This window comes from Peromyscus leucopus, chromosome 3 (assembly GCF_004664715.2).
Source record: "Peromyscus leucopus breed LL Stock chromosome 3, UCI_PerLeu_2.1, whole genome shotgun sequence".
In the NCBI taxonomy this organism is placed as follows: Eukaryota; Metazoa; Chordata; class Mammalia; order Rodentia; family Cricetidae; genus Peromyscus; species Peromyscus leucopus.
The window spans coordinates 61,108,923-61,129,936 of NC_051065.1; the positions used below are offsets into that span (position 1 = coordinate 61,108,923).

The 21,014-nt window shown below is 49.3% G+C and overlaps 2 protein-coding genes across 4 annotated transcripts; one reads left to right on the forward strand and one right to left on the reverse strand.

Moving 5' to 3' along the window:
• Nucleotides 1-6,193: 6,193 nt before the first annotated feature.
• On the reverse strand, nt 6,194-15,712 carry Tmem176b (transmembrane protein 176B). 3 transcript variants are annotated; one of them, XM_028879574.2, is made up of 8 exons: nt 15,541-15,712; nt 14,904-15,023; nt 12,107-12,315; nt 8,904-9,014; nt 8,564-8,620; nt 8,102-8,332; nt 7,159-7,278; nt 6,194-6,680 (listed from the first exon to the last, which is right to left on the reverse strand). In XM_028879574.2, exons 3-8 carry the CDS (start codon nt 12,308-12,310, stop codon nt 6,597-6,599), a joined length of 807 nt encoding a protein of 268 aa, XP_028735407.1. In that variant the 5' UTR covers nt 12,311-12,315; nt 14,904-15,023; nt 15,541-15,712; the 3' UTR covers nt 6,194-6,596. The 3 variants fall into 3 exon arrangements, with proteins under 3 accessions (XP_028735407.1, XP_037059615.1, XP_037059614.1); XM_037203720.1 differs by lacking the exon at nt 15,541-15,712 and adding an exon at nt 15,383-15,474; XM_037203719.1 differs by lacking the exon at nt 15,541-15,712 and adding an exon at nt 15,229-15,306.
• A 316-nt stretch (nt 15,713-16,028) lies between these two features.
• Tmem176a (transmembrane protein 176A) lies at nt 16,029-19,919 on the forward strand. The gene is made up of 7 exons (XM_028879573.2): nt 16,029-16,158; nt 16,770-16,967; nt 17,194-17,304; nt 18,347-18,403; nt 18,527-18,748; nt 19,216-19,326; nt 19,652-19,919. The coding sequence occupies exons 2-7, from the start codon at nt 16,770-16,772 to the stop codon at nt 19,691-19,693; spliced, it is 741 nt and encodes a 246-aa protein (XP_028735406.1). The 5' UTR covers nt 16,029-16,158; the 3' UTR covers nt 19,694-19,919.
• Nucleotides 19,920-21,014: the final 1,095 nt, after the last annotated feature.

Here is a 21,014-nt window from a genome sequence, read left to right on the forward strand (position 1 = left end):
GAACAGTGTGGCTGCAAATACCTTTGGGAAATTTTTGCATTATTATGAGCAAAATTGCTTTGGATCACCTCAAAAGGGTATGTGAGACTAACTTAGAGCTTCTGGCTGGTCCTTGGACATCTCTCTGAATCGGGCCATATTAAGACAAATCAGAACAGAACACATCTCTAAAGACATTTAAAGAGCAGCACATTTTACCTAAGTATAGCAGCATGCTCCTGTAAGTGCCTACCTAGCAACTACCTTCCCGCTTCAGATGGTTTTCCCAAAGCTTCATTGCATTTTTTTTTCCTGCAATCTGTTCTTCAGATCTGAAAGTCTGGGATCTCTGCAGAGTTGAGGGCAAAGGGGGTTTTTATCAGAAATACCCAAATAGACATGCCATGTAAGTGTAAGAGATAGTATTTTAAAAAACCTTGCCACATATGTGCAGAGTGCATAGGTCAGTCCCATGCAGGCTCCCTGGTTGTCAGTTCAGTCTCTGTGAACTGCTATGAGCCCAGATTAGTTGATTCTGTGAATTTTCTTGTGGTGTCCTTGACTCCTCTGGCTCCTACAATCCTTTTTCCTCTTCTTCTGCAGGAATCCCTGAACTCTCCTAATGTTTGGCTGTGGGTCTGCCTCTGTTTCCATCAGCTGCTGGATGAAGCCTCTCTGATGACAGCTGGGCTAGGCATCAATCTGGTCACAGGAGATGGCCAGTTCAGGCTACCTATCTGCTATTGCTAGGAGTCTTAGCTGGGGTCATCTTTGTAGATTCCTGGGAAATTCCCTTGTGCCAGATTTTTACCTGGCCCTGAAATGCACCCCCTTTCCAGTAGTCTCCCCCTCTGCTCCCCCCAAACCTAATCACTCATGTTCCCATCCCTACCCAGTCTGTGTGTAGGACTCCTAACAGTGGGAACAGGGGCTGTCTCTGACTCTTTTACAGGCTTTTGGGACTCTGCTCCTCATACTGAGGTGCCTTGCCCAGCCTTAATACATGGGGAGATCTTACTTCAACTTGATCATGTTTTGTTGAGACTCATGGGAGACCTGCCCTTTGCTGAACAGAGAAGGAGGAGGTGTGAATTGGGCGGTGGGACCAGAGAGGGGGGATGGGGGAGAGGACTAGGAGGAGGGGAGGGAGGGGAAATGCAGTGGGAGGTAAAATAAATGAATAAATAAAAAAATACATTTATTTTAAAAAATCTTGCCACAAGGAGTGACTTTCTCCCTTCAGCTCCGATGTCTCTCCTTTAAATGTGCCTTTCCAGGCAGTTAGAAAAACCCAGACAGCTAATGCAGTGGAGGGCAGAGAAATTCCCCAGTACTTCCCAGACTAAGCAGTAAGAGCATATGATCCCGTGTATGATATATAACCCATTGCTTATAAACAAAAACCAAAAACATCAGCTGGATTTAGGTAGAATCAATAAATCCCGTCCCTCCTCCTGGTCATTCTACAGCCAGCCGATTAAAATTCAAACCAACGCATGCCCTTCACCTTCCTTCCCTATCCTAACAGTGCAGGAGAAAGACCCCTGCAGAGGCAGGAGAGAAGGAACCTCCTCCCCACCCCAGCTCTCCTAGTCCAGGTGACCTGGAGGGGTGGGGACACAGGGCCCCAAGCCTGAGGAGTGCACTCTGTTTTGTTTGTGAATGACCAGAACTTGGCCTGGACACCAAGTGACTCTCTTTGCTTTAGTTTGCTGTCTATTGCGGTGGTAAACACTGTGACTAAAAGGAACTTGGGGAAAAAAGGGTTTATTTTCTCTTACAGCCAACAATCTATCATGAAGGGAAATCAGGGCAGGAACTCATAAAAGAGACCGAGAAGCAGGAAATGAAGCAGAGGCCGTGGAGGAATGCTGCTTACTGGCTTGCTCCCCACAGCTTGCTCAGCCTGTTTTCATATACAACCCAGGACCCACCTGCCCATGGATGGTACAGCCAACAGTAGGCGGGGCCCTTCCACATCAATCATTAATCAAGAAAATGCCCCATAGATTTGCCAGGCCCATCTGATGGAAGCATGTTCTTAATTGAGGGTCCCTCTTCCCAAATGACCCTGGTTTGTGTCAGGTTAACAAAACCACCAACCAGCCCTTTTATAACCAATCTGTGCAAGCTGGAATATGATCCTGATGTTAGAGAATCCAAGAGCCAATAACGCAGAAGGAAAAACAGTGGAGGGGAGGGAGGGGGGAGGAAGAGAAGGAGAAATGCTGCTTCGTTGTTTATGCCCCATGGATTTAAATATTCCTTTAGAGACATTATATTCAAACAGGCTGCAGATAACTTTCAGGGCTCCGTCAGGGACCTGACGTCAATCCCATCTGTATACACAGTTTTACCAACAAGGCAGAGAGCTATGTGAAGAGAGATGGATGTTGGCTTTTCCAAGTAAACAAAAAGTAGGAGAGGGGTGGTGACATCTGATAGTCTGCGGAAGAGGAAAACAAATCCAAAGAAGCTCCTGGGATCCTCATGGGGCAGGGGTGGGGGCTACAGTAAGACAGCAGAGAGAACATGGGGGAGGAGGGGGCAGGGGAAGGAAGCCAGCCCCCCTCCGAAGTCTGACACAGACCACTTTGTGCAAAAGCAACTGAAACAAAAACCAAACATGCTGATATTTGCTTTCCAGAATGGAAAAGCAAAGGGGCTTTATATCTGATCTGGCTGCAGAAGACTGGGGTGAAAATACTGAGACAACAGTCAATGCCACTGGAGCGAGGGAAGGGAAGAGTGCTTCCTTTGACCCAGCTTTGCCTGTGTGTCTTCAGCCTGGAGCTCTCTTCTAAAATCCCCTGCCTACAACCGAAAAGGAGTAAAACAGGCTGGAGCATGGCTCCGTGGTTAAGAGCGCTCCCTGCATCTTCAGAGTTCCCAACACTCCACTCCTGTGGCAGCTCAGGACTACTGTGAGCTCCAGCCTCAGGGAACCTGCCTCCTCCTCCTCCTCCTCTTCCTCCTCCTCCTCCTCCTCCTCCTCCTCTTCCTTCTTCTTTTTAATTAAGAAAATTTGTATTCATTTTACATACCAATCACAGATCCCCCTCTCTTATCTCCTCCCGCCCCCTCCAGCTTTCCCTCCACAGCCCACCTCCCCAACCCTTCTCCGAAAAGGTAAGGACTCCCATGGGGAGTCAGCAGAGCCTGGTACGTTCAGTTGGGGCAGGTCCAAACCTCTCCCTCCTGCATCAAGGCTGTGCAAGGTGTCCCACCATAGGTAGTGGGCTCCAAAAAGCCAGCTCATGCACCAGGGATGGATCCTGATCCTACTGCCAGGGGGCCCCTTAAGCAGATCAAGCTACACAACTGTCTTGCTTATGTAGAAGGCCTAGTCCAGTCCCATGGAGGCTCCACTAGCTTGGTTCTGTTGTCTCTGTAGGTTTCCCCATCATGATCTTGATCATGATCATGATCTTGACCCCCTTTTCTCACTTCTGCGGTCATCTGCACTCATGCATGCATGTACACACAGAGAAGTAATTTAAAAAACAATAAAAAAAAGAGTCAAACAAGATACATAATTCAAGTGGCCCTGTTCCATATCTGAATTCCTTCCACGAGGCCATCTGTATGGTATCTACATACTGACATCCTCTAGCCAAATAATCAAACCATACCACCAGCAATCAACCCCTGACCCCACCAGCTACAGAGAGCTGCCATGACCTTGGCATTCTTCCAAAGAGTTGAGTCTTCTCCTTCCCCAGTACCACTGAGAGTAATCCCAGCTACCCTTGATGCCCAGACCTAGAACAATTGTATGTACAGCCTTCCTACCTTATGACTCCCGGCATAGAGGCTAGGTTACATGGCATGGAACGAACTACCCTCCCCTGAAAACCTCTAAGTGCAAGAAACTCCCTGAGGTTTGTCTCTTCCTTCCAGGCTTCTTCATGCAATTATGGGATGGTGCTGTAAGCCTCCTAATACCTGGAACTAAAGGGAGTTGGAGGTCATTTTCTTCAGGATCCCCATCATACCATTATATGCATGCATCATGCAGCTATCTCTCCTAATGCCCTCCCACTTGAAGGCCTCAGCATGGCTGTCTATGACTATAATCCCATGACTTCCTTAATCAAGCTCCTTTGAAGAGTAATTTGCCTTATCTTCCTTTCTATGAACCTCCAGATTTCTTCATATCTTTAACATATGCTAGCATCATGGCAACCTGGGATGTAACCTCACAGTGTACCGTATCTCCTTCCCCTAATGGATTCATGATTTCAAAGAGCAAGGTGTGGTTTCTACTAAGTCTTTACCCTCCCTGGCTGGAGTTTCTTCCTCCTTTGCTTTCTCATGTCCGGAGACATCCCCAGGTAGCACATATGCCAACCTGAAGATTGGGGCACTCCTAGAGAGCAGTCCTGAGGTGCACCAGAGTCACCGACTGTAAGTGGAAAAGAAATGGCAGTGTCTCAGGTCCGGAGGAGAATGCTCAGAAGGATGGGAAACCCTTCAGGGTGACAATGTCACCACAGTCACAGAGCAAATTCCTCTGAATTGGAACATTCCATTCTGGATGGTAGCTCATTAAGACCCAAAAAGTCCTAAAGGGAGGCTTGCTAATAATAGAGAAATAAACAACTCAAAATTCTCAGGGAGTTCCGGAAACTTACAGGGCCCCACTCTCCGTAAGATTATATAAGCAGGGAGGATGGCTAAGGAGGCTTAGACCAGCCAAACTGCCTAGAGAAGAATCTCCAACCCATCAACCTGCCTGTAAGTTAGGTAGAGAACTCCAGAATCCTGGGTCTTACAGGTTGGCACTCATGCTTGGGTGGGTTTTAGATGATGATGTTGCCTTTGAGTCATCTGTGCTCCTGTAGGCATCCCCTCACCCTTACTCCTGTAAGTAACCTCAGTAAACTCATTGGTTCATCAAGTTGAACTTGGCTGCTATCCTTATTTTGGTCTGTTGTTACTTCCCTATCCCTGGTGGGTAGATGTATATTTGTCTTCTCAGGAATAGTGAGTGCCACAGGACAGATAGGCTTGCTGACGGAGACATTATCAGTTCCTTTTCCCCGATCACTCCGCTTCCCCTTTTTGACATGTGCTAAGCCCTTGATGAAAATTTGCCTGAGAGTAAGGTGCTGACAGTTTTCTCTTGAGGTTTCTTGGCTCACAAATGGCCGCCTTTCCCTCTGTATCTTCACAATGCTCTCTTCCTATTAGGACACTAGTCATGATGGATTTGGACCCACCCTGATGACCCTATTTCATCTGACTTATACAAAGTCACATTCTGAGCCACTGGAGATTACACATTCCATGCAGATTTTGAGGGGAACATGGTAATCATAACTCATAATCTTATGGCTTCCACTCTACCCCAGAAGCTGGTGACATGGTACCCTCTCTTAGCCTCCAGTGTTGACAGGCCCCAAGGACTGCCCCTGCTATACTGTGGGCTGGGATCTCAGCGGGTGGAATCCTGGGCATCTATATGAGCGACAACAAAGAAGCACCTTTGCCCAACTAAGCTATCGTTTCTTGAGACTAGGCTGATGACCAGGTAACTGGGCACTACCAATGTGCCAGTGCACACTGAGGCAGGGGAATGCTGATCACTGCCCCAGCCAGTTAAGCACCAATAGCAATCTCAGATCCCTTCTCCTGAGTGTCATCTTTATATCTTCTCTTTTGGTCCTCACCTCTGACAGATGCTGAGCAAACACTTCACACCACTTTCCTGCTTGGTACATGCTCTTTGTGGTGTAGGCTTGATGCCTTACCTTCTAAACAAATTAAAATGTCCTTAATTCCCTGAGACCCGAACCCACAGGCCTGCCTATGGCAAGTGCCTCCTGAACACACAATGGGCTGGGTTCTGGGAGAATCAACTTGACTAGAATCACCTGAAAGATTGGCTTCTGAGCATAGATGTGGGGGATTACCTTGGTTATGTTAATTGAGAGGGAAAGACCCACCCACTATGGGCGTCACCATTCCCCAGGTAGGGAATCTCGAACTAAGACTGGAGAAAGTGAGCCAAGCCCCAGTATGTATGCATTTATCATTCTCTGCTTCTGATTGTGGCTGTGACGTGACCAGCTGCTTCAGGCTCCTGCCGCTTTGACACCCCCCACACACACCATGATGGACAGCATAATAAGATAAAACCTTTCTCCTGTAAATTGCTTTTGCCAGAGTACTTATCATAGCATCAGGAAAGAAGACGAAGCAATGCCAGGAAGATTCTAAGCACTTGAGTTATGTTCACTTTACATAGTGGGATGGAGGCAAATCTTGAGGAAGAGTGTGACAGTGGAGACATGCAACTACAACCACGCTCCACGGTCACTCTGTCTCCATACACACAAACTCAAGGGACAGCCTTTCCCAGCATACCATCTGTGTCAACGAAGAGCCACACCTCCCCGTGAGAAGGTGTTTTCTCTGGTTGTTTCTATTTAATTAGTACTGGGACATTGGAGGGAGGAGAGTGGGGAGAGAGGAAGAAAGAGGGCTGGGCAGTGGCTACAACAGAAGGAGGTGTGTGCTGTGGGCCCAGCAGAGGCCCTGGGGACAGTTGCTGGTCTCTCTGGATTCCTCTGTTCAGGGACACATGTGGGCCCGGGCAGGAGCTTTGCAGCAGCTCACAGGATAACAGGAATCTCCTTGGTTGGGGAGGGAGGTGTTGAATCCCCCCCAAGAAGCTTCTTCTCTGTCTCTTCCTCATCCTGAAAATAAAGTAGAAGGAAGAAATCAATGAATGGAAGAAAAGCATGAAGATGAAGCATGAAGTTTAGCTTGACTGGTGGATGGAGGAAAGCATGAGGATGAGGTTAGCTTCATTGATGGATGGAGGAAAGCATGAGGACGAGGCTAGCTTGACTGATGGGTGGAGGAAAGTGTGAGGACGAGGCTAGCTTCAGCACTTGAAAGCAGCAGAGGAAAGGAGGGACAGGGAGTGACAGCAGGAAGTGCACATGCAGCAAGGACCAGGAGGCAGAGCGGGGAGTGGGACATGAACCTGGACAGAGTGGGAATGGGGGTGAAGGAAGGCACGAAGAGGCACGAGGTAGCAGAAGTCAGACAGGACATGAGATGGGGTCACAGTCCCCAGAGAGTGAAGGATGAGTGAGGACCAGGGACTTCCGAGGTCAGGTGCTCATCCCCATTTTTAATGCCCAGACCCCTGTTGTCCTGAGTACTCACCAGGGCCTGGGAGCTCTGGCCACACATACTTCGGAGACTCAGTCCCAGGGAAGCCAAAGACACGACAATCTTCAGGATACAGACAATTGTGAACATGATGCAGAATGCTAGGAACAAGTTCTAGAGGCAGAAGAGGAACAGACTCAGAGTCAGCTCGTCTGAATCACATGCCACCTTACCAAAGCCACGCTCCATCCAGACCCTGTGGAGTAGGTACTTCCCACCAAGGTAGGCAGTGTGTTCTAATGATGGAGTGACCACCACTTCTAACCCACTTGCTTGACTTGTGAAAATGACAGCATGTCAATGATGGGCAGCCCTTCATCGGCCCTGTAGTTTATTCCTGCTTCTTGACAACCTTACCATAACTCCCCGCCTGGGACCTGATTGCTAAACTGAGAAGCCAGAGGCACATAAAGAAGCTGCTGGAGGTTCTCAGGCTGACAGCCCAGCTGAGCTCCCAGCCAAGAGCCACATCCTGTGCCTGCCACATTCGTGCCGCAGTGGGAATGTCCAGCCCCAGTGAGGCCTTGGATGACCACACCCACTGCCTCTGCCTGCAGCTGCATAGGAAAACCCCTAGTGCGAATGGTCTGTCTGAACCCAGCCAACCCCAGAGAACTGTGAGAACCATGAAGAAAGTGGTGTCTAAAGCCACCGCATTTGGGGGTGACTTCTTATGCATCGGTAAGTAGAAAACCAGAAAGGCCATTCGTTAGAAAAGTCAGAGGGTGACCTACTGTCTGTTCCCCCACCACCTCTGATTCAGGGAATCTTCATGTATGAAGGTCTGAAAGCACCTTCAGCTTGAATGACAGCTTCCTGCCCAAAGGGCTAGGGTGAGGGCCAAGTTCACAGAGCCTTCATCCTTGCCCTCCAGGGCTCCACTCCCTAAGAGCAAGGGTTGTGATGTGTCCCAGGAAAACCACACTTCCCTTCTCACCATCATCCTGTTCAGGTAGAATTTGCACCTCTCTATCTTCCAGTCTGAGTCTCTGGTGTATCGCGTTATCCCATACCCACTGCCCATGCTAGATCGTAAGGGGTCACACGTGGAACTGATCTTGAAATAGTAGGAAGCACTCGTCTGCCAGATTAAGCTGTTCACACCCAGAACGGTAGCAGCCACAGCTGTAGCAATGCAAGCCAGGATGAGCAGACATGCTATTTGGCCCTGAAAGAGAGAGGTCCAGATGCAGATTCTGCTGTCAGTGGCAGAGTCATGAACCGCAGCCTCAAACCTGCCCATCTTCCCCTGCTGCTTGGTGGGAAGTCGCTCCCAACCCTCCAGGAAAGGCTCATTTGATCAGTAACTAAAGGACAAAAGGCAGCCAAGTGTTAAAATGCTAGTTGTTTTGGAGGGTGTAGATGGACAGGGTTGATAAAGAGAAAGCCCGAGACTCACAGACAGTTTTCCCTGTCGCTTCTCATGGACAATGGTGCCAGCTCCAGCTACAATTGCCTGGAAAGAGAAGACACCAGAAAAAAAAAATGGCCTCTAGTTTACCCTACTGACTAGGTTTCCCATTACCCTTCCACCAACAGCTCCCAGAACAGCCCAACTCAAGCAGGGTTCAAAAGACAAGCAGTCCAACTAAAAAGCAGCACATAGCAGACACTTGTCACCAATGTCCTGCCCTTCAAAAACAAAAACAAAAAAAAACAGGCTTTGAAGGTTTTCTCCAGCCCTGAGACAACTGTTTCCGGTTTACCTCCACCGAGCTCCTTGGTAGTTTCGTACTTACCACAGACCCTGACCAGAAGGCACAGCCGGAGGCACGCAGCTCAGTCCAGGGCCCAAAGTAGATACACACCCCAAGAACACAGCTCACAAACCCCAGCAATATCTGGGTCACCTGCAAGACAGGAGGGGAAAAAAATCAACTCTCTTCATATCCCAAGGATAACTGCACAGCTCCAACCCAGGTGGCGGGCTTCACCTTTTCCTCTGCTTTGGCCTCCCTGCAGCTCTGATTCTGGAAGGTTCTGTTTTAACATCCATTGAGTCACACTGGTCTGCTGTTTGTCTGCATCCCCTTCAGTCTGTCTTTCACTACTTTTCCCTAACACCATCACTTTATGCCAATTCTTACCATTTTCATCTCATTCTCCCTCAAGAATATCATCCTGTCAAATCCTGCACCTAACCTCAGCATCTCAGCCCACCTTAAGTCCTCATATCCAAACACCATGTGGAGGTTCTGTAGTACACACGAGATATAGTGCTGAGGAGGCTGGGGATGAGCAGGCAGAGAAATACATGAGCCCTTGGAGTCAATCCCCAGGGCCAGATAAGACTGGATGAAGCAACCCATGCCTATAAATCCAGCATTTGGAAAGTGAAGGCTGGGGGTCCAGAAGTTCAAGGCCATCCTTGACTACATAGCTAATTTGAGGCCAGCCTAGATGACATGAGACCCTGCCTCAGGGGAAAAAAGGCATACCAGTGAGACTCCTTTTTAGAAATAGGAGAATGGGTGAGTGATATGCCTACTAGTGAAATTGCACTCCCACCTGGATTCTGGGCCCTCGGCCAGTTCCCAAGTCCATGCCTTCCCAGCTAGTCCTTAGACCCACATCTGGGCCCTTCTCCCAACCCCAGAAGACTTACATCAAGCAGACCCAGGCCATACCAGCCAGAACAGACGAGTGGCCTGTCTAACAATAGACCTGCACATATCCCTGGACTCTGTCTACTGAAACCCTTTCCCCAAGCCAATGCCATCCCAGCTCAACCCTGGCCCTGTGGCTGCTGGGTCCCCACCCCCAATCCAAGTGGGTTTCCACCACTAAGACACAGACCACACCAGCCAAAACAGGCCCAAGCTACATAAGCCAGAACAGAACACCAGCAGACTCCATATGCCCAGTTGGAAAAACAGATGCCATAGGCCCACATACCATCTACACCATCCAAAGAACAGCCCCAGCAAGCTCTACCAGAGGCAAGTACCCTAGGTACCCCCAGAAGACTCTGGAGTACCTAGGGTTCCCCAGATATTTTACTGGAGGCCAGGCAGGATCTAGAGACCCAAGAAGACTTCAGCTTTACCATAGGCCAGACAAGAACCAGGGAACCAAGGCCCCTAAAACCCCAGTGGAGACACCCTACTGGACCTGAAGACTCATCAGTCACCAGAACCCTTGGCCACTTAGGCCAAAAGACCAGATAAGAAACAGAAACCAAGGAACAAAACACTGACCCAACAAAGACAAACAAAGGAATCAACGCCTAGACCTATAATCACCCCAAATCCAGATGCCTAAATGCCAGTATAAGAGCACAATCAGTAACAGAAAGGCAATATGGCATCCCCGGAGCCCAGCTATCCTACAACGGCAAGACCTGAACAAAGCAACACAGCTGAAAGACAAGAAAACGACCTGAAAAATAACTTTATGAGGATGACAGAGGTCCTGAAAGAGGAAATGAAAAAAATCCCTTAAAGAAATGGAAGAAGTGACAGCCAAAAAATTGGAGAAAATCAATAAATAGCTTAAAGAATTTCACAAAAAAAGCAAGAAAAACATTTAACAAACAGCCAACAGAAACAAAACAGTTCAAGACCTGAAAATGGAAATAGAAGGAAGGAAGGAAGGAAGGAAGGAAAGAAAGAAAGAAAGAAAGAAAGAAAGAAAGAAAGAAAGAAAGAAAGAAAGAAAGAAAGAAAGAAAGAAGGAAAAAGAAGGAAGGAAGGAATTCTAGAAATGGAAAACTTGGGTAAGAGAACAGGAACTACAGATATAACATTACCAACAGAATACAAGAGATGGAACAGAGAATCTCAGGCACTGAAGATATGACAGAGAAAATAGATTCATTGGTCAAAGAAAACGTTAAATCTAAAAAATTTCTAGCACACAACATCCAGAATATCTAGGACACTATGAAAAGACCAAACCTAAGAATAATAGGAATAGAAGAAGGAGAAGAATGCCTGCTCAAAGGCCCAGAAAACATATTCAACAAAATATATTCAAGAAAACTTTCCCAACCTATAAAGGCACAAGAAGCAGAACACCAAAAAGACAGGACTGGGGAAAAAAAAGTCCCCTTGCCACATAATAATCAAAACACTAAGCATACAGAATAAAGAAAGACTATGAAATGTTGCAAAGGAAAAAGGCCAAATAACATATAAAGGTAAATCTATCTGAATTACACCTGACTTTTCAATGGAGACTCTGAAAGCCAGAAGAGCCTGGACAGACTTCTTAGAAATTCTAAGAGACCATGGATGCCAGCCCAGATTACCATACCCAGCAAAAATTTCAATCACCATAAATGGAGAAAACAAGATATTTCACGACAAAGTCAAATTTAATCAATGTCTATCCACAAACCCAGCTCCTCAGAAAGTACTAGAAAGAAAGTCACCAGTCGTTAATATCTCTCAATATCAATAGATTCAATTCATCAATAAAAATACAAAGGCTAACAGAATGGATATGAAAACAAGACCCATCCTTCTGCTCCGTACAGGAAACACACCTCAACATCAAAGACAGACATTACCTCAGAGTAAAGTGTTGGAGAAAATTTTTTCAATAAAGCAGACTGAAGAAGCAAACTGTATAGCAATCCTAATATCTTAACAAAATAGACTTCAAACTAGAATTAATCAAAATTTGGTTAATCTTGTCTTGCACCTGCAGCCTTCAGCCCCCATGAACTCCAGGGAACAACTGAACTCACAGCCTGACATTCCTCTTCCATCACCCAGTCTCTGGCTGACACAGCGCTCTCTGCACCAGAGAGGGGGTTGGTTGCTCCTTTCCATGCAAATCCCTGCAGGGAAATGTTCAAAACCTCTCCCCAAATGTGAGGGGACGAGTGAGCTCATGCATTCTTCCCTGGGGAGTCACCCCGATTTCCTCTGCATCACATGAAGAGGAGAGTCCCCACCCTCTGCGCCACCTCATTAACCCACCAACCACCCACTCTCACCCCTAGAGCCAGCTGCCCATGGTGGATGCTGGCCTTGGAGGGCCCCGTGTCCTGAAGGCAGGAGAAAAACTTCTTTGGGGAGCCTATGGCTCTCAGCAGCTGCTCCAAGGCTGATTGTTGGTGGATGTGGATGTTGATGTGGGTGGACTCGGGGAGTGCGGAGGCCACTTCAGCTCCATTTAGTGTCACCGTGGTTTGGGTCATCTTTCCTGATGGGGAAAACAACAGGAATGGGTGAAGTGTGGGAACCAGGAAAGGTAAAGTGGAGTAACTAACGGGTCAAGGTCAAGAAGCTCTCCCGGGGCAGATAGCAAGGTCATGGTGGCCCCACTTGTAGAGTCTTTCACCACACACAGTCCTGGGCACCTTCCCAAAGGACTGATGGAGTGTTATTGTTTGAACATGCAGGGCTCCTCACAGACTGTTGCATGCTTGGTCTTGGCTGGAGGTGCTATTGGAGGAGACTGGAGGAGACTCAGGACGTGGGGACTGGTTGGAAGATGTAAGTCAATAGGGATGTGCCTCTGAAGAGCGCCTAGCCCCTCCCAGATTCATTTCTCCCTTCTTCCCTCCTCCCTCCCCTATCCTTCCCTCCCTCCTTCCCCTCCTCTCTCTCTCCTTCCTGACCACTATGAGGTAAGCAGCCTCTACTACACACTCCCACCACCCTGATATTCTGCCTTGCCTTGGGCCCAGAGTGATGGGCTGGCCTCAGCTCAAAATACCTGGAACGGCAAGCCATGCAAAGAAATTTATAAATCTACCTCCTTCAAGTTGTTTTTCTTAGATGTTTATGCACAGTAACATAAGGCTGCCTAACACAGCTTGGCTTGGGTCCAAGTGGGACAAAAAGGAATCTGAGTTCATACACACACACACACACACACACACACACACACACACACACACACACACACACACACACGCACATACACACACACATACATACACACACATACACACACACACATACACACACATACACACACACACATACACACACACATACATACACACACATATACACACACATACACGCGCGCGCACACACACACACACACAAACACACACACACATACACACAAATACACACACACATACACATACACACATATATACACACACATACACACACACAAACACACACACACATACACACACATACACACACACACACGCACACACGCACGCACACATGCACGCATGCACAAAAACACACAAATACTTTTACTAGTTAAAATGTTGAAAAGAGGACACACGCACGCACACATGCACGCATGCACAAAAACACACAAATACTTTTACTAGTTAAAATGTTGAAAAGAGGACCGAGGAGATGGCTCAGTGGATTAAAAACTTGTGTAAGTATGAGGACCAGCCTTCAGACCCCAGAACCCAGGTGTGATGGCTTCCTGTGACCCCAGCACTTGAGAGGTAGAAACAGGATTCCCAGGGCAGGCTGGCCAGCTAAGCTCTGTGTTTAACTGAGAAAGAACCCACCTCAATTAAGTGGAGATCAATCAAGGAAAACATGCAATGTCAACTTTGGGCTTCCATTTGCATGCTCACACGCATGTGTACACCTACTTTAGTGGCCGTTGTCAGTTCCCCTGGACTAATGCAGCTTTAGTGGCCATTGTCAGTTACCCTCCATGGATGTTGTAGCAATGACCATATACCAGTGTCATCCAAGAACAGAATTTCTCTCCCCACTCCCTGAGTGCGCTAGCAACTTCTGCTTTCTTCAGTTTTGCATAAGAGAAATTACACTCTATTATGTTTTAATTTAATGCAATAAATTGCTCCATTTTTCATTGTTTATCTTGAAGTTTGACAAATATTTATCTTTATGAAAACACAGCTACAATCAAGATATGTATTGCAAAAGTTCCCTCCAGGTGTGGTGGCACACACCTTTAATCCCAACACTCAGGAGGTAGAGGCAGGTGGATTTCTGTGAGTTGGAGGATAGCCTGGTCTATATAGCAAGTTCTGGGCCAGCCAAGGATACACAATGAGATCCTGCCTCAAAAAGTAAAAATAAAAATCCCCTAATACCCTCCCCTAGTAAATCCCCTTGTCTGGGCTTCCCACTTGGTTTCTGTAACTGTTGTGGCAGTTCTTACGTTATGAATGTAGTTGGCTGTCTTTTTGTTTCTTAAGGGCATTATTTATTCCTTCTCTTATAAGCTCTTCATTCTCATGCTTCCTGATTTTTTTTCATAAAAGTTCTTTGTACATTTGAGAATTTACCATTGGCGACCTGCACTCACACTCACACACCTTCGTGAACAAATGCAAACACAACTGAAGAAATGTTGCTCTTCCAATCTACATCATAGTTTGGCAGATACAGAGGCGAGGACCCACGGTGCTGGCCCATGTAGTAATTTCTGAAAAACAGTTTCGACTGTGGTATACATCACCCTTCTCCCACTGACAAAAACACTGAGTTCAAGTACTAGAATCTGAAGGCCCATGAGGTCTTCAGATTCTAGTACTTGAATGTCCGATGGCCTCCTCGCCATTGCTGCCTGGAGTCCACTAAAGCTAGTTCAACTCTAAAGCTAGTGTTTAACACCTCCCTTCTGCCCCCCGACTCTCTCCTCTTCCTGGGTCAGAACTGTCATGGCCTTTTTAGCCCCTCTGATCAGTTGCTTGGATCCAAAAGAAATTCTGCCGGGGTAATCTGGTTAAGTATCAGTTTCAACTGGATATTGATAAGCACCAGTCTCGCCTCCGGTTCCGTCCATCTGTGTTCGTCCCACACCTTAGAGCACTTTTCACTTCCACTCACCTGGGCCCTCTGAGGTGCAAGAATGGAGACTGACAGCTCTTCAGGAGGGAGGAAGAGACCTTGGACTTCTTCGCAGAAGCACAAATGGGGGCCCCAGGTTCTCACCTTCCCTTGAGGTTCCTGGAGTGAGGAAGAAAATCTTAGTCCTGTCTGTGTGCTGCCCCCCTCCCGACCCCCAGTACCACCATTGCCCTGGCCATTCCCAGACCTCTGTGCTCCCCACTGCTGCCGCCACTCCAGAGAGTGGCTCCCTGGTATCCCTCCTCCCAGTGCCCAGGAATAGAGACACCAAACACCCCGGGACTTCACTGCACAGCCACCCCACCTCGGCTTGGTCTCAAAGGCCCCACTCTCAGAATGCAGATTTGAGGCTCTGGTAATTGCGGAAGGCAAAGCTAGGCCCTGGTCTCCCCAGCCTCAGCCCTGTTTCCAGAGTCACAGCCTCTGTCCAACATGTCCCTCCCTCCCTAGAGTCCTACAAGAAGGCAGCCATGGAGGGAGCAGCAGCAGCCTGGGCTAGGGTGGAGCCTGAGGAGTCGGTTAGGAGACTCCTCCAGAGAAGGGGCTCTGTGCTCCAAGAGGGGCTACCCTGGGGCTGTGAGGGGCTACCCTGGGGCTGTGAGGGGCCCTTCCTCACCTGCTGTCCTCTGAGAGAGGTGGGGCTGGAGCAGAGAGGTCTGGGAGGAGCTGACTTGGAGCTACTGACCCCACAGGAGTCGATAAGGGGGTGGAGAACAGGAAGAAGGGGTGGAGGGAGGGATGGGGTCTGACCAGAGTCTCTCAGTTTCCCAGCAAGTAGCAGACATGAAGGGGCCCCACTTGGGGGGTTCCGTGTGGAGTAGATGATCAGGCCTGTGCAGCAGGGATGCAGGTGACGCAGGGACACACATACACCCGAGGCAGCGCAGACCCACGGCCACTTAGAAAACCCCAGCCCTGACAGGACCAGGAGAGAGAGTATTCTCAAAGATTCCACAGACGTGATCCATGCCAGTCCCAACCCAATGCCTACCTCACCCACCTTCCCCAGCTCCCCAGTGCCCACGGAGGAACTGACTTCTGGAACACCCCTGAAGGGGCCCTCAGTCCCAGCTGCCTGCCAGGAAGTGCTAAAGTCTGGCCATCCTCCCTCCCCTTCTGGCTCCCACCCAATTTCTCCCTCCTGCCAGGGTTGAGGTTCTCGACTACAGCCAGCTCCTCCCTGTGTCCCTCAGCCGCCCCTGCTGCACACCCCCCTGGTCTCAGAGGAGAGCAGGTAAGACAGCCCACCCTGTCCCACCCTGGGCCTTGTGGCTTCTGGGAATCAGTTCAGCATGCGCTGCTTTCCCAGTCGACCCTGTTCCCATAGGGCTTGCCAGGGTGAAGGGCACACTGAGATAGGCCTCCAGGAACAGTGTGGCCTCTGCCTCTGCCACTCAGTCCCGTGGAGACAGGGTCCCTCAGTGCTGAGTGCTGATCCAAGGAGAGACAGAGGGCTCCGGGGTGAGGTGGTCCCTGGGACCCTGGTAGGGAAGAGATATTACAACAGGAGCTTAATGGGAAGCTGGGCGGGGGGGCGTAAAGGGGCTTGGGCTCTGACCTGGGGTCAGAGAACTCTGAGGAGAAGAGGCTGAGAGAAGAGGCCCAGTCAGGAGTGAAGTGAAGAGGTAAGGCACGTGGGCACTGCTTGATCTCGACATCAGGCCCCTGAAGACCATGGCGGGAGGACACAAAGCAGATGTGGGGTGAAGAGGGAGCCCCAACAGCAGCATGCCTCCCTGACAGACCACCCTCCAAAAGAGATCAGGCTACAGCTCCATAGCCAACTCCAATAAGCCTGAAAATCCGCCACATATTCCTTCCTGCTGTTCGTTTTCTCCCTCACAGATGATGTCCACAGACATGGAGACTGCAGACTCTGGTATGGTGGCCCTTGAGGCCCCACAACCCACCCACATCGATGTGCACATCCACCAGGAGTCTGCTCTGGCCAAACTCCTGCTGACCGGATGCTCCATGCTCCGGCTCCCAGCATCTGCCCCCACCAAGAATCTGGGCAGCAGCCGGCTTCTGGTGGCCTCCTGGGTGAGAGTAGCTCCACGCTTCACAGGTCGGGGAGGGACACCCAGCCAGGCTAAGGAACGGCCCCTTTTCTTGCTTGCCACACTTTCCTCTGGCCTCCCTCTATGCCTAAGACATTGAGCTGGTTTTATCTTCTTATTAGGAATCAGTCCAAGCTGTGCACGCAGCTGCAAGGTAACAGGTGGACCCACTGCTCGAGAGCCATGTTCTCAAGTCCTCTCTCTTCCAGGTGGGGCAGGTTGTGCTGGGGGCTCTGAGTGTGACTCTGGGTGGAATCCTCTACATCTGCCAGTACTTCGCCATGAACACCTCAGGTGCCCCGATCTGGACTGGGATCGTGGTGAGTGTGGCATCATGAAGGCCCAAGGCTGTCAGACAGGAGAGGGGTGATGTCCTCTTTGCCTCCTTTCCAGCACCACCATTGATGTGGCATCGGAGCGTGTGTAGCCAAACAGACCTGAATGATGTAGGCCGGGTTGGTGCTTGTGTAGATGACGGGAGTGAGGGGATGTTTGCCCACACAGTTGCAGGTCAGCTCTGTCTCTTGCCCCACGCTCCTCCCACCAGGCTGGTGGGTGCTCCTCCTCATCAATGGCAGTCATCAGTCAAGGCTCTAAGGGCTCACCCACCTCCAATGTCTGCCTCAAGACAGGGGAAGTGGAAAATGTCAGGCTTCCTTGTGTGCATCCTATAGGGATCCAGGGATGTATTCCGATGTGCTGTTCTCTCTAATGACAGCTGGCTGGGCTGAGCATGGTGGGTACAGAGAACTTTCTGACAGACCCACACTCTCAGAACAGCAAAAACACATGTATTAATTGAGAGGAGGGATTAAAGTAACTGTGCTAACCCATCCAAAGGCAGGAACTTGCGGATTCATTATAGAATAGTCAAATAGGGAGGGCCAGGACCCATGTGTCCACGGGGCTGCACCAGACTTCCTGTTCTGTCTTCATTAGATGGACCCTATAGCTGCTAAGACAGGACCCAGGCTGCCTAAAGTCACATCCTGCATTGGCAGCTTTTCCAACAACTTGGGACTTTGATCCACAAGATTCCTGGTCCCTGGAATGTTCATGAAGAATCTAGTGTGGTTTTAAAGGAAAGCTGTAGGGACAGATAAGAAAGCTCACATTTGGCTTAACCATGTGCAATGAATCCCTAAAACAGTGTTCCACACCCTCATGATGAGCGCCCGACTCATCACCCTAGACAGTTAGTCCACCAGAGATGATAAAACGTAGCAGAACACCTGGGATGCAGATAGAATGGTGTAGGCCATGTGGCTGGCACTATACATGAGAGTCACAGGGGAAACGAGGCAGAGGATTAACGGGCATTTGTATTCCTATGCTTACTCTTCTGGTTCAATGTCTACCCAGGCTATGCTGGCTGGAGCTGTTGCCTTCCTTCACAAGAAACGGGGTGGTACCTGCTGGGTGAGTTTAGGACCAGGCAAGACCCACCCTCTGCCTGGAGGCTACACCAGGCTCCTGCCCCATCACACACAAGCTGGGTAAATCTGAATCTTCAAGTCTCCCTCTAACTCCCCTTCTCCCTAGGCCCTGTTGAGGATCCTTCTTGTGCTCACAAGTTTCAGCACAGCTGTGGCGGCCATCGTTATTGCGGCTCCTGAGTTCAATGTTTACCAATACTACATCAGAGATGATGTCTGTCTAGGCGGCGACTCTATATATCACTGGCCCACCAAGCCCCCCAGCACCCCAGGTCCCGAAGAAGCTGACAGGATAGCCCTGTGCATATTCTACACAAGCATGCTAAAGGTAAGTGGCCATGGAGAAGGGCAGCTGAAGATGGTGGCAGGGAGGCTGAGACTGGCAGGAGAAGGTACCCCTCCCTCTGGTCTTGAGGATCGTCCCTAAAGAGGCAGGACTGAGCAAACCAGAAACTCTTCCCACCACACTGCTGTGGATGTCACAAACTGTTAGGAAAGAAATGCTGCCAGCCACAAGCAATGAGTGGCCCAGGACTGCACATCTGGCAAGGGTTACCCACATGGTAAATGCGTGACCTCCCTGAGGCTGTCACTCACATCACAGCTCAGCTACTGAGGAGAGTGGGAAAGGTTTCTGGTGAGTTCTATGCCCTGGACCCGTGATCCATCTGTAGTCCCGAAAGCTGTAGACTTGGAGGTGAGGGCTAGAAAGTGGCCCTTGTCAGGAGAGAGGGTGAAAGGGGCAGGAACATGGGCGTCACTCCAGCACCCTTGTCTTTTGCCCCGTGTCCCCAGCCCCTGCTCATAAGTCTCCAGGCAATGCTCTTCGGTGTCTGGGCACTGCTGCTCCTGGCTTCTCTCACCCCTGTATGTGTTTACATCTGGAAAAGATTCTTCACAAAGGCGGTGAGTCCCTGTATCAATGTGGTTGGGGCAGTGGCATGTTCAGATGAGACATCGATGCTTAGGGAAGAAGGGGACTCATTATGTGGGTCCCAGGAAGAATCAAGTCTTTCTATCCCATCCCACAAGGTCCCTGTTTCCAACCAGTGTCCCTATCCAAAGACCCCACAAAGCCATAGAAGGCCACACCTCTCCAGGCTTGTGGAGCTTTTTGCCGTGGGTCCTATGCGGCGCTGAGGTTGGCTCTGGCTGGCTCCAGAACTAGCTAGCCTAGAGCGCAGGACCCTTCTCTCCCCATCACTAACGTCTCCCCTGGCCTTTTCCTTAGGAAGCCGATGAGAAGAAACTGCTGGGTTCGAACGTCATCTAGCCCTGCTTCTCTCTTGCTCTGGGGGTTCCTCCTTCCGAAGCCTGAAAGAAGAGTCGGACAGGAGCAAAGAGACCGTACCCCACTGCCAGGGCACGGCCATGGCCTGGCTCTGCCCGGCATCACAGCCGCTCACAGCAGCACCTGCTCTTTCTCCTTTACCCTCACCGCCCCGGGCTCCTTCCCAGGCAGTGGCTTGATAATAAAGTCCTGCGTCATCGCCAGCAGATTCTTGCTTTGTCACTCTTCTGGTTGGCTGGGAGACAGGGAAGTGTGAGGACAGTAAGCCTATGATGCACCCCACACAGCTCCAACCTCCTACCCAGGTCTAGAATCATACAACCTGAAAACAACTGACTGGACGTGCAGGGTGCAGGGGGTAGAGACTCTGTCCCTCAAATTCCGATTTAAGAAGATGGATGTTTGGTAGTTGGATGGATGGGTTTTTATTTTTACTGTTGAGCAAAATCAAAACACAGACAGCATAACATGAAGATACAATCATTTCAGAAACCTCATTTGTCTATTTTGGGGCTGTTTAGATGGAGACTTGCTATGTAGCCCAGGCTGAACTTGAATTCATGGTCGTCCTGCCTCAGCCTCCTGAGTGCTAGGATCTCAGATGTGTACCACCATCCCAGCTCTGAAAACTTTTTTTTTCAAGTTAGCTATCCAATGACATGGTGAGATAAACCCCAGATTAGTCATCCCATAAAAATACATCAAACCAGACAACATATGACTCATATATTTAAAAATCCCCAATATATATACTATCAAGAAAATAAAAAACAGCCTCAAAGGCCGTATGAAGGCCAGGAGATGGATCCAGATAGCTGAGTCTTGAGTTGGTCTATGCCAGGGTGCCATGAGCACCTGCACATTTGAGGGTCCTCCTGAAGGACCTATAGGGCTCAGCATGTGTCTGCAGTCATAACCTATAGCATCAAGGAGATACACCCCAGAATCAAGGGCAGGAAGACATTCTAGGTGGACTCTAGGGAAACCCAGTGTTTCTTCTTACATGTCACTCAGGTGCAGGCCTGCCTCTGCCAGAGGAACTCATGTAAGGCTCTGAGACAGGGATTTTACTGAAGGTTGGACACAGGGATGCCCTCTCTCTCCACTAGAACAAGACTCCACTACTCAAGACTCCTGTGGTGGGGGGGGGGCATGTGTTCTCTTAAAATCCCATTGCTTGCATTCGCTAGGCAAGCTCATCCTGGGGAATGTGGTGCCTGGGCACACAAATGCACCTAATCAGCAAAAGAGCATTCTAAAATCCAAACAAAATCTGAGAAGACAATCAAAGCTGCCCACTGTG

Excerpts from the sequence above, each read along its gene's own strand:
- Tmem176b (XM_028879574.2), bottom strand. The coding sequence starts at position 12,310 with ATGACCCAAACCACGGTGACACTAAATGGAGCTGAAGTGGCCTCCGCA. Across the intron at positions 9,015-12,106 it reads ATGGGCAGCTGGCTCTAGGG|GTGACCCAGATATTGCTGGG; the intron begins GTGAGAGTGGGT and ends CCTGTCTTGCAG. Across the intron at positions 6,681-7,158 it reads GCCAGAGCTCCCAGGCCCTG|GATGAGGAAGAGACAGAGAA; the intron begins GTGAGTACTCAG and ends CTTTATTTTCAG.
- Tmem176a (XM_028879573.2), top strand. The coding sequence starts at position 16,770 with ATGATGTCCACAGACATGGAGACTGCAGACTCTGGTATGGTGGCCCTT. Across the intron at positions 18,404-18,526 it reads AACGGGGTGGTACCTGCTGG|GCCCTGTTGAGGATCCTTCT; the intron begins GTGAGTTTAGGA and ends CCTTCTCCCTAG. Across the intron at positions 19,327-19,651 it reads AAAGATTCTTCACAAAGGCG|GAAGCCGATGAGAAGAAACT; the intron begins GTGAGTCCCTGT and ends CCTTTTCCTTAG.